The sequence below is a fragment of the Mustela putorius genome, unplaced genomic scaffold (assembly GCF_011764305.1).
Source record: "Mustela putorius furo isolate JIRA1106 unplaced genomic scaffold, ASM1176430v1.1 tig00000281_pilon_pilon_pilon, whole genome shotgun sequence".
Taxonomy (NCBI): Eukaryota; Metazoa; Chordata; class Mammalia; order Carnivora; family Mustelidae; genus Mustela; species Mustela putorius.
In genome coordinates, this window is record NW_025421343.1 from 107,394 (window position 1) to 123,692 (window position 16,299).

The window sequence follows — 16,299 nt, forward strand, 5'->3', positions numbered from 1 at the left end:
AAAAGAGAAAGATACAAATCTAGCAACTTAACAGATATTTTAAAACATACCTTGCTTAAGTAATCTCAAGGTTTATCTGTGCTAATAAATGTCTTTTTCTTTCAGTGGAAGTAACTCTTTATAAATACACAGCATGACATATTTACACTGGAAGAGATTAATACACTGTCATAAATTCTATTCTATGTCACTGTAAGAACCCAGAGACAAGTAACACTTTGAAAAGCGAACTTAGTTAGAATGAGTTCAGTTGATTGTTATTGTTCAGGATATATATTATACACTAAAAAAGCATTTATGCATATGTGTCATTCACTTTGGGCTCCACCAAAAAAAACCCACAAAAAAACAAAAACCAGATAGAATTAACAACATGATTTTGTATGATAAACTCCAAAGGGCCTTCTCACGTTTGTTAACCAAAGTAGTCTCAGCATCTACCGAAACACAAAACAAAACAAACCTTAACATTTTCTCAAATTTCCTAATTAGAGAATTCTAACATAGCATATATTTTCTGCCCTAAAATTCAGGTTTAGCATTAGATGAAACATTTAATCAAATTTTTTATTTCTGAATAGAGGGGTCTCTCAGTAACAACAGATCTAAAGCCACCAGGGAACTGGCCAATCCTCTCATTCACACTCATGTCTTCAAGTCATTCTCTTTTCCCCCCACGTTTGAAACAACCACTTTCTAGAACTCTTCCCTTCAATACTTCCCTTCAATACTGACTTCTAGACTTTCCTTTTTAGACCAGGTGACCTGAGGAGTGAACTGAGAGAGGACTGAGATGCAAGGGCTGGACAACTACCCCATTTCCATCACTACTTATATGACTGGCTCCCACAGGTACAGATCATAGATATTTTTGCCCCCAAATCAGTATGTCATAAACTCTCAAAGTAGAAACTGAATGTGTAAGGGTCTTCTGTACTTACAGAAGTTGACACCAACAGCATTGTAAATGGTGAAGTTATAAGAAAACTACATCTGGATCTCATTTATTGGACTAAGACTATTACACTCCTATGCTTTGGCACTGACAACCAACACATATCTTTGATACAGAATTTCATCTTCCCCAAAATTAATTTGAAATAGATTAAACACTTAAATGAAAGGCCTGGAACCAAGGACTTCCTAGAAAAAAACACAGGAACAAAGTTTCTTGACATGGGTCTTGGTGATGATTTCGTGGCTATGACACCTAAAGTTCAAGCAACGAAATAAAAAATTAAAAAGTGGGATTACATCAAATCACAAAGAAAACTATCAACAAAGTGAAAAGTCACACTACAGAAGAGGAAAAAAATATTTGCAAACCAAGTATCTAGTAAGGGACTAATATCCGAAACTATATATAGAGAACTCAAGTGAAAAAAAGAAAACAACCCAACTTAAAAATGAGCAAATGGGGGCACCTGGGTGGCTCAGTGGATTAAAGCCTCTGCTTTTGGCTCAGGTCATGACCCCAGGGTCCTGGGTTCGAGCCCCGCATCGGGCACTCTGCTTAGCAGGAAGCCTGCTTCCTCCTCTCTCTCTCCCTGCCTGCCTCTCTGCCTACTTGTGATCTCCTTCTGTCAAATAAATAAATAAAATCTTAAAAAAAAAAGGGGGGGGGGGCAAATGACCTGCATATACATTTCCCCAAAGAAAATATACAAGGGTGCCTGGGTGGCTCAGAGGGTAAGCCTCTGCCTTCGGCTCAGGTCACGGTCTCAGGGTCCTGGAATCGAGTCCCATATCAGGCTCTCTGCTCAGCAGGGAGACTGCTCCCTCTTCTCTCTCTGCCTGTCTCTCTGCCTACTGGTGATCTCTGTGTTAAATACATAAAAATCTTAAAAAAAGAAAGAAAGAAAGAAAGAAAATTCACAAATGGCCAACAGGTACATGAAAAGATGCTCAACATTACTAGTCATTAGGGAAAGGCAAATTAAAACCACGATGCGGTATCTCCTTATGTCTGTTAGCACAACCATTATCCAAAGGACAAGAAAACAAATGCTGGTGTAAATGTGGAGAAAAGGGAACCCTTGTGTACTGTTGGTGGGAATGTAAACTGGTGCAGCCGTCATCAAAAATATGACGGTAGATCCTCAAAAAATTAAAAATAGAACTACCATATGATCTGGCAATTCCTTTCTGGGAATATATTCAAAGCTAAAGAGAACACTAACTTGAAAAGATATCTGCATCCTCAGGTCCACAGCAACATTATTCACAAAAGCCAAGACACAGAAACAACCTACGTGTCCATCAATTGCTGAATGGATAAAGTCGTGGTGCATACACACACACACATCCACACACACACACATATACACACAAACACACACAAACACACAAACACACACACACAGAATAATATTATTCAGCCATGAAAAATGAGAAAATCCCACCATCTGTGACAACACGGATGAATCTTGAGGGCATTATACTAAGTGAAATAAGTATCACAGACAAAAACAAATACTGTATGATTCACTTATATGTGGAATCTAAAAAATAATACAAAACAAACTCATAGAAAAAGGGATTAGACTTTGTTTACCAGAGGTAGGGGTGGGGGAGAGGGGACTGGAGGAAGGTAGTAAAGGTACAAACTTCCAGTTACAAGATAAACAAGCACTAGGGATATAATGTATGACATGATGACTACAGCGAACACTGCAGTAGGATATACAGGAAAGGTGTTAAGACAGTAAATCTTAAGAATTCTCATCACACAGGAAAATTTCTTTCCTTTATTCTTTTGTTTTTATTGTACCTCTATGAGAAGATCGATGTTAACCGAACCTACTGTGGCCACGATTTCACAATATATCTAACTTGAATCATCATGCCATAGGTCTTAAACTTATACAATGATGTATGTCGATGATTTCTCAATAAAACTAGAAGAAATTTAACTAAAATTTGTTTTAATTTAGCTTCCTAAAAAATAAAGAACGAAGTCTGACAAGAAGCAGACTTCCTTCGTCTGCAGAAATGCGCCTACCAAGTAAAATCCTGTTGAGGTTCACACATGCTACGAGCCATCTGTCTGAGCCAAGAAAATAATGAGAAGCAAAACCTAAGGACTGCTCCTACAGAAAAATCTTTCCACTCTTTGCCTTCCATGAAGACACCGCAGGTGGGCCACCTATATATCTAAGAGTCTTTCTAAAGCAAATTTTCCACTGATAAATAAGCCAAGCAGCTACTATTAACATTTCTGTCCCCCACCTTCCTGATTTTTGTCTTAACAACATAAAAAGGTAACATCGTGTTTTAACAAAGCATAATTTTTACATGGTGTGTCATAGACACACTCTGATATCCAACCTCAAACAGTTAAAATCTCAAGAAGACACTTACTGCTACACCAGCATGGTAACTCGTCCCACAGGCAATAAGAATCAAACGCCGACACCTCTGGATCTCCTTAATGTGATCTTTCAAACCGCCCAAATTCACTGAAATAAAAGTTTGTGAATATAATTATTGAGGAAAGGACCACAGGAAATAGGTAATCACTTTTCGTGAGTGTCCACTGCCAATACGGGAAACATTACCATTTTAAAGAATTATATACGGTTTTGAAGACTAAATTAAAGGGGCGCCTGGGTGGCTCAGTGGGTTAAAGCCTCTGCCTTCGGCTCAAGTCATGATCCCAGGGTCCTGGGATGGAGCCTCACATCAGGCTCCCTGCTCAGTGGGGAGCCTGCTTCTCCCTCTCTCTCCCTCTGCCTACTTGTGCTCACTCTCTGTCAAATAAATAAAATCTTAAAAAAAAAAAAAAAGAACTTTTATGAGGAAGATAACATTGATAAAAGTCCTTTTTAAAATCATGAACTTCTGAAAGTTTCTCTGTCTTCCCTTGTGAAATAAATCTTTTTCCTGATTTTTCTTCCAAGACTACCATAGGTGGTCTTTACTGTTACTCTCCCAGTTTTTCCAGCTCAACCCCCTTCAACAAGCCCCTCTCCCCACACCCGCAAACGCAGCTCCTACTTCTCTCCTTCCCTTCCCCATCGCCTTAGCCTAGACAGGACAACATCCTAAGTGGCAACTGCACCTCAGCCTCTCAGCCCTCCAGGGCACACTGCTCAGACTAGCACCCAGTTCACTCCAGTGAAGTTCAGATCGCCTTGGCTCCTAAGCCTCCTAACAGTTCTGTACTTTCTACACAAGGAGGTCCCCCCACACCCTCCCCTGACAGTAGAGCATTCAAGAACCCCTTTGGCAGCTCCTCCCATCTTCTTTCCCAGACGTACTGCTCCTTACTTCTCTTCAGGTAGTAGATGTGGCAAACTGGACCACACCAATAGCTTGCCCATGGTCTTCCACTATCTCCCCCCTTAGCTAACACTCTTTTCTCCAACTGCAGTGCTCCTGTGTCATCTTCCAAATCCTTGAAACTCATGTCTGCCTGCTTCGTGAAGCCTTCCCTGGCCCCAAAGCCCCTGCCCACAGACAGATTTATTGTCTACTCCAAGTTCAACAGTGAACTTTAAACATCTCAACACTAAACTATGTCTCTAGTGTCATTTATCTAATTTTACCTTTAAGTACTTATATATTTGCCCCCTTCTAGATTTATAAGAACCTCAAAGAGGCCATATCAGAAATAACTTCCCTATAGTCCCTGCTATGTTCAACATGACGTTCTGAACACAAGATGTTCTATTTATAATTCAGCTTCAACAGATCTCTCCTGTTGAGAAAGTGTGATGCTGCTCAAAAAAGAAAAAGACACAGAGACAACATTTACTCAGAGAAATCATTCTCTGGACAGCTCTGGAAATCATTACCAGGGCATGGCTGGCATAAGGAAGAAGACACTTAACACTGCATATATGACACACAGATTCAGGATGAGAGTTTTACACCCTAATAATTATTTGTCAAAAATGAATTAATGCTGAGAAGTTTAGCCCAAAGTTTGTTTGCTACACTATTTATTAAACTAGTCCCGAGGGCACCTGGGTGGCTCAGTGGGTTAAGCCGCTGCCTTCGGCTCAGGTCATGATCTCAGGGTCCTGGGATCGAGGCCCGCATCGGGCTCTCTGCTCAGCAGGGAGCCTGCTTCCCTCTCTCTCTCTCTCTGCCTGCCTCTCCATCTACTTGTGATTTCTCTCTGTCAAATAAATAAATAAAATCTTTAAAAAAAAATAAAATAAAATAAATAAACTAGTCCCGATGAATGAGCCATGTTCCCAAAATGGAAGTTTGCAATAAAGAGGTTAGAGACAACTTAGGACCCCAGAACGTCAATCTCAAACTCATCTCTGCAGGTGCCCAAGTTTCTGTGACACAGGGTCCAGGCAGAACTTCCAGAAAGACAACCAGGGCTGCCCTCTCAGCTCATCCTAGGTAGGCAGGAAGGTATATGTTATCCCAGAAGGCATTAAGCAAACACCTGGAAGTTCACACCTTCACTCACTTAGAAACTGAGAGAGAAAATCCAGGCTGAGCAGATACATGCAAGCTTCCCAATAGAGAGACCAGGTCTCACTCCTCTTGGAATTTACAGTGCCCAGAAGAGTCCCTGCTACACAGCAAGTGCCCCAAAAGGTTTTCTGAAGTGAAAAGAGGTTAAATGTTTTTAATGGTACACTGGAGGACATCCCTGCCCCACTCCAGGAAAATCATGCTAATACTGACAATTTTCAAATGTGACTTTCTAGCCAGTTTTTACATTTTTTACAACTACCTTATTAAGATACGTCACGTACCATAAATTCAACCTTTTAAAGTCCACAGTCAGTGGTTTTTGGTATATTGAGAGCTGTACAACCATCAGCACCACCTGATTTTGGAACCTTTCATCACCTGTCCCAAATCCCACAGTCATTAGCGTCACTCTTTATCCCTATCCCCTCGACCTCTGACAACCATTAGTTATTACCTCCCCTTTCTTATTGCAGTAAAATAGATGTACATCAAACATTAACCATCGTTAAGTGTACAGTACAGCTCCACGGCATTAAGCCCGTTCACACTGTTGGGCAACCATTGCTATCATCCATCCCCAGAACTTTCTCATCTTCTCAAACTGAAACACTCTCCCTGTCCCTGGTAACCACTGATCTACCTCCTGCTCTATGCCTCTGGCATCTGACAATTCTAGGCGCACCTCACGTCACTGGATTCTCATATGGGGCGGGGTGGGGGTGACAGACAACTGGGCGCTGTTGATGGCCGGCAGCCACAGCTTTCTGTCAGGCTAAAAGGACAAGGAGTTTTCAGGCCCTGCCAGTGCCAACCCCCACAGGAGGCTCCAAAATAATCATCTGTAGTTCATTACCAGTATAGTCATCAAAGTTGACTCTTCCTCGCATCGTGTTCACAACGGACTCAGGCTGCTCAAAAATTTCTTTCTGCATGAATGAACTGAAGTTGCCTAAAGTAACAAATTGTATCATTAAAAAATTTGTACCAACTGAAGTCTACCTTTTGTAACATAATCTCAGGAAGGCAGGAGAGTACAATATTCACATAGGACATTTTGCCCTGTGTGAAGAAAAATACGTTAAGGAGGAAAACTCACTTTATTAACTTCACACCTAAAACACGCAGATAGAACAAAACAGAGGAGGGGGACAGACTTAAGTTTTAGAGTCAGATTTGTTTCAAATGATGGTTCTATCCTTGAACACCTAAATGGCTCTGGGGAAATTCCCTCATTCATAAAATAAGAACAGCAACTATTTCACAGCACTATTGTGCGTTAGTGTAGAGGGACCTAACATGTAGCAGTTAGGAATAAATGTTAGCTTTTAGCCCACCGTGACCCCATGAGAAAGGAAAAGAAAAGTCATTTTTAAGAAAAATCATCTTAACAGTTCACAGGAGCAAACATTATAGTAGGCCTAAGTGTGTCAGGTACTGTTCTGAAGGCTCTACATAAATTAGCTCTCTTCATCCTCAAAACAATCTTAATGAGGTAAGGTCTACTATCCACATTTATTTATATATTCTATACATATATATCCTCTCGGGAGAGGAATAAAGAATAGAACAAAAGCTATGTTCATAAAGTATCTTAAAAATATCAAGAACTATTTAGACAATCAGCCTCTTTTTTAATGTAAGAAACAACAAACCATGAATTAGTTTGAAGAATAACTACTTTAAGAGGAGCAGGTAATTTTTCCAAAGAATCATCCCCTTTCCTGGGATTATCCCCTCACTAATTGTCTGGAAGATTTCAGTCAGCACTATCATCAGATTCCTACAGAACCACAGGAAGCAGAATGTGTCCTTTCCATTAAGAACACCAAGCTACAACATGACAAAAACTTTCACCCTTCATGATCTGTTGCAGTTCCATCTGGAGGGTCTGCACAGCTCGTCCAGGATGATCTCCTGCAGTCCGTTTAATTCGATGGATAGAAAGACGGCCATCTACCACCGCTGCAACATCATCGTCTTCAAGGAAGATGACACGATTGGTATGTTCTATTACAGCACTATAAAAATGTTCAAGGAGATATTACAATGAATAATCAAGGATGATTACTACAAATAAAACTACCATTAGAACACACAAACCAAGTTTAAATACAAACTTGGGGCACCTAGGTGGCTCAGTCAGTTGAGCATCTGACTCTTGATTTTAGCTCAGGTCATGATCTCAGGGTCATGGATCAAGCCCCATGTTAGGCTCCGTGCTCAGTGAGGAGTCTGCTTGAAATTCTCTCTTCCCCTCCCTCTCTGTCCCTCCTATCTCTCTTTCTCAAATAAATAAATCTTTTAAAAATACATAAAATAAAATATATAAACTTATCATTGTGCAGTATCTTTGATAACTTTCTGGTTACCCAAGCCATTCCCTACAGGGCAGTGTCCCCTACTAGGGACAATGAACGAAAGGACCTCTGTGCAACACGCTAAACCAAATTAGATTTGATCAAATCAGAAAGCATGGCTATTTCCTTCTCATTCTATCTCCAAATCCTTCCATTCTGTACTCCTAAATATTTCTCAAAGCCTCTCTCTATGTCCACCACCACAAGCCAGTTCAAGCTACCATCAGATCTTGGATGAACTATGGCAGCAGCCTGCTAACTTATCCAACCACATTCCTTCCCTCCCTCCATCCATTCTCCATCTCTGCCAAAATGAGTATCAAAAGGTAACTCAAACCAAGATTTCTCTCTCACCCAACAAACCACTTGATGGCTTTCCTTTGGCTTTTCAGAAAACAACAAAAACACCTTACCATGACCCTACCTCCTGCTCTAGCCTCATCTCCCACTTCCTCTATTCCAGCCATACTCATACCCATCCCACGCTCTTACAGACTGATCAATCTGCAGTAAATGAAATGTTCTTTCCTCTACCTCTTCACCTAACTAACTCCCAGCATCTCCTTATCTCTCAAGTGTCACTCCCTTAAAGAAATTCACCCACAGGAGAGTGAGTCACCCTGTTACAGGCATTTTTGTCAGAGCTGGAATTCTATACTTGTAGGATTGATTAAAATTTGTCTTCTCCATTAAGGAAAAGCTCCTCAAGGATAAGTTGATACATACACACACACACACACACACACACACACACACAGATAACTTTTTCTTTAAAAAAAATTTTTTTTTTAAAGATTTTATTTATTTATTTGACAGAGAGAGATCACAAGTAGACGGAGAGGCAGGCAGAGAGAGAGAGAGAGGGAAGCAGGCTCCCTGCTGAGCAGAGAGCCCGATGCGGGACTCGATCCCAGGACCCTGAGATCATGACCTGAGCCGAAGATGGCGGCTTAACCCACTGAGCCACCCAAGCGCCCCTAAAAAAAATTTTTTTGGAGTAATCTCCACCCCCAACGTGGGACTCAAACTCACAACCCCAAGCTCACATTCAAACTCACAACCCTGAGATCAAGAGTCACAGGCTCCACTGACTGAGCCAGTCAGGCACTCCTCAGACAAGTGTATTTTTATTTTTACTCACAACTGTCTCCTAAGCCTAGGATATGGATTTGCTCAGAGTGTTCAATATGAACCTATCAGTCAATGACAAAAGGATGATAAGCTTCTGCAATTTCCAGTTTATTAAAGCCATAACTGTCAATTCTGTAACAAACCTACTTAATGACAATGATGCATCCTAGCACTGAGTATACTCCGGCAAAGGTTAGGAAACAGTCAAAACTAATTTACCCACTGAGGTGATGCAATCCCAGCAGTCTTAAACTACGACTCTTTCTCATCTTCAGACCCCCTTACTTTCAAGCACAACGAATGACTCAAGTGCTTGCTGGCAACCTGAGCGATCCATTTGATCCTCCCCACTGTTGGTATTCCACTTCTAAATGCATCTCACCATCCCACAGTACTTCTCACTCTAAATGTCTTAGTCTAGTACTATTTCTTTTATAAAAGTGATTATGTGGCAAACTACTTCCGAATTTAAAAAGGCAAGTGTCCTTATTGGACTAAAACTATAATGGTTTAGCAAGCATACTGTAATTGCTGGGACACTAAGCCATTCTGTTCTCCAGTCTAAAATCTATCCTCCCTATAAAACCTGGGTAAGTCTCCAGAAAAAAGAGGAAAAATAATAAAAGAGCTCAGAGTAAATATGCAGAAACGAGTCTCAAGGACTGTTCTCTTTTCTTGGTAAACTGACCTACGTGCTTTGAATTGAGAGGAAAAATATTCTTAGAACCCCATCTCCGTTTAAAAGGACACCTACATTTTTCTCTAATTAACAAAATTCTCCCACACGGGATGACTAGATATGCATAAAATGACTTTTGGTTTCAGTAACATGAGAAGTTTTACTGAAGTTCTCTGAACCAACGAAGGAAGCTCACCTCGCATCAGAAGCAAAGTAATATTCCACTGCTTTTTCTTCCACAGGGAAAAGGCAAGTTGTGCTGTCCACACGAGAGAGATTGCAGCTTCCCTTTTTGTCCTTCCCTAGAGCACAGAGTTAACACAAATTAGCAATCATATAGGAAACCATGGCCAGTGCATAAACTGACATAGCTTTCTATAAAATCAACAAAAAACCATAGCAACACAAAATAATTTCAGCAACTCTGAGATGCTAGGTAGATCACCTTATTTCCATGCAATAAGCCAACAAGAACAACAGACACAGGTGTAGAGTGAAACAGCAACTATCAAAGACAGCGTGGCGGATGAGAGTGCTACATTACACATTTTTAAAACGGAATATTTCTCTTCCAGGTAATAGGCAAATAATTCACAAATATCACTAACTTTTTTTAATCAACAGTATGTATCAACTAATTTTAACTTTGCACAAAACTTGATAGAATACATATAAGTTTATGTAACTAAACTTACAGAAATTACATTAAAAAATCAAAATTGTGCAATGAATAAAAGACTGATGGCATATTAATTTTTATTATAACAAAACTTCTCTAGATTTTACCAGTAAGTCAGCACAACAAGTCAAGTTGTAGTTTATACTGACTCTTATTTCAAAACAGAACAAAGATACTTAGAACTCTCTGTCATACACTATATGTGGTCCCTACTGCTAAAGATTGGAAATACCATAAACCTAGAACCTCTTCTTTCTTAAAATTGGGTTTTCTTACATTTAAGTTAGGATAAAATACGGTCCTTCTGCAATAATATCCTTTTAATCCTAGAACTTTAGAATTCTGACATCTCTACTTAATTCATCAAGTCATGAATAAAGAATTTTTTTCCTTTTGGCTCACTCACAACAAAAGTCAAAGGTGGAAAGCAAAGTGAAGTTTGACAAATTAGCCAAATATGGGGGGGAGGAACCCATTACTTGAAGAATATATAACACAGAGACCAAAAAAAGCACCTTTTTCTGAGATCAGGACATTTACAGACCTTGTGACTATGGACACAATAGCCAGAGGACACAATAAATATACTTGCAAAAATTCATATTGTATCTATCCTCTAATGCATGTCTATAAAGACTTGCTTGTAAGTATTCTTAGAAATATACATCCAAAGTTCTCCACAATCGTACCAGTATGATGTGTTTTAGACATGAAAACCAGACAGCTCTTTAGATCTTTCCATCCAAATTTAAAAGCAAAAAAGGTATCACAGTTTTAAAAATACATATAAGATGACATACTAGGAGAAATTACACTACAGGAAGAGAAAACAGATTGGTGTTTGCCAAGGCCTGAGTATGGGACAAGGGAACAAGGGCTGGCTACAACTCTCCAGCTGGAGGGAACTTTCATGGGCATGGAATCGTTCTGCACTTTGACTGGGCTGGTGAACAACTATTTGCACTTTACAAAACTCATGAAACTGCACATCAAAACAGCGAACTTTCCTGATGTTAAAAAAAAGTGAATTGAAAAATGTAAAGAAGGATAACCTAGGACCAATATTTTCAAAATAAATACAACTAGCTTTAGGTGATTCGATGCCCTACTGGTTGTCAAGTTTCACTATCTTCCTTCTCCAGATATTTATTCTTCAAGTAACAAGGTATATTTTATTATAAAATCTATAAGGATTTAATATCATTGCCTATTTAAATGAAAAGAACATTATTACCACCTGATGTCTACACGACTCGTGCAATCTACAAAATGTTTTGCCGTACATAGATTTTCTTATCTGATTTGAGTAGAATACAATCATTACCATCCCCTCTTATTTTGTCAGTAGTTACACCTGGAGAATATAGCAAAAATCTAAAAGCCCCCTTTATACAGCCTCTTTAATAAGAGGCTAAACTTTTTAAACTCAACTTTGCGGGGCACCTGGGTGGCTCAGTGGGTTAAAGCCTCTGCCTTCAGTGCAGGTCATGATATCAGGGTCCTGGGATAGAGACACACATGAGGCTCTCTGCTCAGTGGGGAGCCTGCTTCCTCCTCTCTCTCTCTGCCTGCCTCTCTGCCTACTTGTGATCTCTGTCAAATAAATAAATAAAATCTTTAAAAAAATAAAAAAATAAAAAACTCAACTTTGCTGAGCCACACATCATCTACCTACAAGGAGCTTCAGAAATAAAGGTTACTAAAATGTAATTCATGATCTTAAAAAGATGCCTCATATTAAGTTTTTCTTCTAACTTCTTAAGACCTTAGCCAATGTTTTTCCATTCTTTTTTTATACGAGCAGCCCAAGAAAATGTATAAGGTAACATAAAAGTAAGGTATAAAAAGAGCTGGATTATTAACAGAAATCTGGAACCCTGGATCCAAAATTCTCTACTCTCACTGATTATACCAGTTTTTCTTCTGAAAAGAGAGGGCCAGAGAGGAAGGAAGAAGAAATCCTAACATTTCATGACTGAAGGCTACATAAGGAACTAACTTTCTACTTTAGATAAAAGAGCTAAAGCAGCCACTATCTAAACATGAAAGGTTCAGAGTCCTTTGCTAATTTTTTTTCAAGAAACCAAGACTTATACATTAATAATATGGGTTCCAATTTTCTGAATTTACCACTCCCTATCTTTTACTTAGAAAGCTTTTAATAATAAGTAAATAAAAAGAGCATGTCATTTGTTTTCTGTCTAATTATATCAATAAAATGATCCAGAATTTGTATGGCTGAAAGTCCTATAAAGAAAAATAAACTTCAAACAAACAAAAAGACTCCAATTTCAAACAAGGCAATCAAGATGTGAATGTGAATCTAAAAGTAAAATGTCATGCATAAAATAAAGATCATTTAAACATAACTTAGTAAAAAGTTAGAATAAATTAAATAACTACCACTGAATTCAATCTACAATAGCTTAGCATACAATGCTCTTTCCCAATCTAAATATATTACTTATATTACTGTATCTTACATGATTTTAATTTTTTAAAAAAACTTTACAACTTAAAATCTAAATTTCAAAGAAACAAATTATTAAAAGCAGTTTTCTAAATGCCAAAAGCAGACAGACAAAATATACTCTGCAAATTAGAAAAATGTCAAAATATGTTTCCCCATAAAAAAGCACATTTTTAGAGGCCCAGCACATTCATTCACTCCAAGAACAAAGAATTAGTAAAGAATGAACAAAAGAGGATAAGATTCCTCCCCATCCATGCAGAGTGCATTTCCCACCTCTTTCTCCCTGTGATCCCCACCGTGTGAATTTTGATCCAATCTGAGTCCTAGCTAAGGATATACAACAGAAAAAAATTCTCCTCGTCAGAGAAATCACAACAACAAATCCTTTTCACGTCTAGACAGAACTATATACACATATGTGTGGATCTGACCAAAGAGATATTTATTTCAATTTAATGAACACAATTCTTTTTATCTACTGCACTCAAATTTATTCCTCTTGGCAAGACATAGCAAGAGTTTTTACCTGTTCTGTAGAGTATTGGAATGTGATCAGTTGAGAGCTTATGTTCACTTCGTACACCAATCAAAAGAGGGCTACCTCGTCTGTTAGTGCAAAATTAGGCAGAATTACATCATTTTCATAAATATTGCACAGATACAAATTTTCATGAGCCAATACTAATCAAATAACATTTAACTTTTCCCCTTTAAACTTGGCTTTAGGTATAACAAAAGAGTAACAGACACAGAATTTTTATAAAATAGTAACAGGGTCAGCAGTCTATGCTCCTGAGGCCAGGTCTGTCTATTTTTGTTACACAAGAGTTTTACTGGAATCCAGCCATGCTCTTTCTTTTCCCTATTTTCTACAGCTGCTTTCCCACTACAGCAGCAAACCTTGGTGCTACAGAGGCCTTATGGCCCAGAAAGGCTAAAATATTTACTCTCTGGACCATTACAGAAAAGTCTTTCTCCTTTTTAAAATGTCAAATGGAAACTTTCTTTCAATTATACATGGAATTCTGACACATGAATGTTTAAGCATTTTCTCCTTAGTCACCTTGCCTTCCTATTAAAAATAGCTCTTTCTTGCCAAATATTAGGGTTTCCCACTGGTCTAAAAAGGATGTCATGATCAGGCCTACATATCGTCACAAAAGTAGAGATGGTACTATTATCTCAGAATCCACTCAGAATATATACTTCCAAAAAACACGGAGAAAGCTAATGCTTGGGGCCTGAAACTAAGGAATACTCAATATCCAAATTCACAAAGTAACCATAGTATCCCACTACAGACAAAAGGCCAGTTTATAAATGCAAAAATATATTTGCTTTATTAAGGGATTCTGTTAAATGGAAGAGTGGTAAAAAAAACAGATAAGAAAGGACATATGAAAACGTATTCATATGGAGTCTCTGAGATAGGGCAAGTCCTTACAGTGAAGGGTAATCATCAAGCACAGAAAACACACTTGTAATTCAGATGTTTCAAAATACATGTAATTATTAGTCATTATTAAATTTGTATGTACCTTGTGCCAACTGCTTGGCCAGGAAAATGAACACTTTTAAATACCAGTGCGAAAGCACCTTCCTATAAGAGGGGGAAAAATGCATTAGCAATATTTATTATAATCAATTCTCAAATGTGAAATTCCTAAAACATATTGGCTTCAGCACAGAAATTTTTTGTTTACATGCTGCCCTTTTGCAGTAGGTTATAAACAAGTCTAAAATTTAGGCAGACACTTATTCCTTAACTTTGGTGTATCAAGATACACTTTTTCACCAAGCCCCTCTTAAAATCGACTCAATAGATAATAGCTCCACAAAAGACTATTTTAAAGCACTTTTGTACATATTTCTAAATAGATACATCCTATCCCATACTAGGCATTAGAATGCAGGGAACAGAGGATTAGAAAAGACTACAAGCCCAATATCCAAAACCCCTACTCCAGTCCAGTGATTTTATACCACTGCTAACTTCCATGCCTGTTGACCTTGATACTGGAGATAAAAATATACACAACCACAATTATTAACAAGTCCTACCCAACCTCCTCAGGGACCGGGCAAGGAAATCAAGAGTGAATAAAAGAGGAACAGGAGGCAGGAAAGGTAAAGGATCATCCTAGAATGCAAACTGGGTTATATAATGCATAGAAACAAGAAAAGGCTAGAAAGGCACAGTACTCTGCCTTGAGTAAAGGGAAGGAATAGGCCTCTACTCCATCTTCCTGATTCCTCCATTTGCTTCAGGCATCATGAGATTTGGGTAGAGGGAGGAAGTGAGGGTTAGACCTTTAGAAAGAAGTAGAGGGCTTTTAAATGGGAACACTAGAGTAATGAATGGGGATGGGGGCAGAAATCCCAACACATCTGGACTTGTTGTGGATCTTCTGTGTCTTTAATCTTTAACCAGGACGACTGGGATGGGATCAGAAAGAATGCCCTTGTTTTCTGGGGCAGGAAAATTATAGTGTTACGAGGCCAAGGCAAAGTACCATAAGGAAAAATAAGTTGACTATACTGGCTTAGAGACATGCAGACATTATCCCAGAATAAAGAGTGTGCATTTTACTGAAGCTACCCTTGTGCTAAGTTACTGACTGAAAAGAATACTTGAGTGAGTAGGAAGCAAGAAAGTAAATGAACCCCTGACTGTGTCTATTGTATACAGGTTTGGGTGGTACGTATGCGCTTGTGTGTGTGCACACACATAGGACAAACTCTTAGATTTGGGATTATTTTTAATTCCCATGACACTGAACTACAGTGAAAGAAGAATTTTAAGTGTGTGGGAAGAAAGGTGGTCAAAGAGTCTTTCAAAATTATTTAAGCTGAGTATTAATATATATATATAGGAAATAAAAGCCAAAAATACTTAAGAAATTAACATAGTTTCTGCTTATCTTAAGAGTTTGTTATGATTAACACTGGCAATAATTATCTTTAAAAGAGTGGTTTAATACCAATTGTTGGATAACTCTCTCCACCAAGGTAGTAAAACTGATGTCTTGACTTTCCCGATTGTCATACATGTACTTAACAAGCTTGGCAATTGTCTCTGTGTCTGTTTCCGATTCAAAGTCATAGCCTTTGCTTTCCTAAAATAAGAAATGGAAAAAAAAAAATGAACACATTTAAGGAAATAGTCATGATATCTTTTCTATATGATTTTTCTATGTAATCTATATAATTCTTTCTATATAATTTTTTTCTCAAAAATTTCACTAATCAAATTCTAATATTTTTTCAACACCATACATACCCCATGACCCATTGTTCAAAATTAAACTCACCATCTAACCACAGTGAACCCAAAATGGTGAGGTATTTTGTATAATTTTGAATATACACTTACAATTATATAAATCTAGATATATGCCACATACAAATTAAGAACACTTTAAATAGGGGCGCCTGGGTGGCTCAGTGGGTTAAAGCCTTTGCTTTCGGCTCAGGTCATGATCCCAGGGTCCTGGAATCGAGCCCCACATCCGGCTCTCTGCTCAGCAGGGAGCCTGCTTCC

The 16,299-nt window shown here is 38.5% G+C and overlaps 1 protein-coding gene across 5 annotated transcripts in view; it reads right to left on the reverse strand.

The window, feature by feature from the left end:
* GFPT1 (glutamine--fructose-6-phosphate transaminase 1) overlaps positions 1-16,299 on the reverse strand; it is a 66,992-nt gene that overhangs the window by 17,589 nt on the left and 33,104 nt on the right. For 4 of the 5 annotated variants that reach the window (XM_045078953.1, XM_045078954.1, XM_045078952.1 and 1 more), the window contains 8 exons: positions 15,740-15,874; positions 14,297-14,358; positions 13,285-13,364; positions 13,032-13,085; positions 9,803-9,908; positions 7,294-7,457; positions 6,293-6,388; positions 3,361-3,458 (listed from right to left, as the gene is read on the reverse strand). In XM_045078953.1, the coding sequence (XP_044934888.1) occupies positions 3,361-3,458; positions 6,293-6,388; positions 7,294-7,457; positions 9,803-9,908; positions 13,032-13,085; positions 13,285-13,364; positions 14,297-14,358; positions 15,740-15,874 (795 nt within the window). The remainder of the gene's footprint in view (positions 1-3,360; positions 3,459-6,292; positions 6,389-7,293; positions 7,458-9,802; positions 9,909-13,031; positions 13,086-13,284; positions 13,365-14,296; positions 14,359-15,739; positions 15,875-16,299) is intronic. The other variant, XM_004742110.3, reaches the window with a different exon arrangement.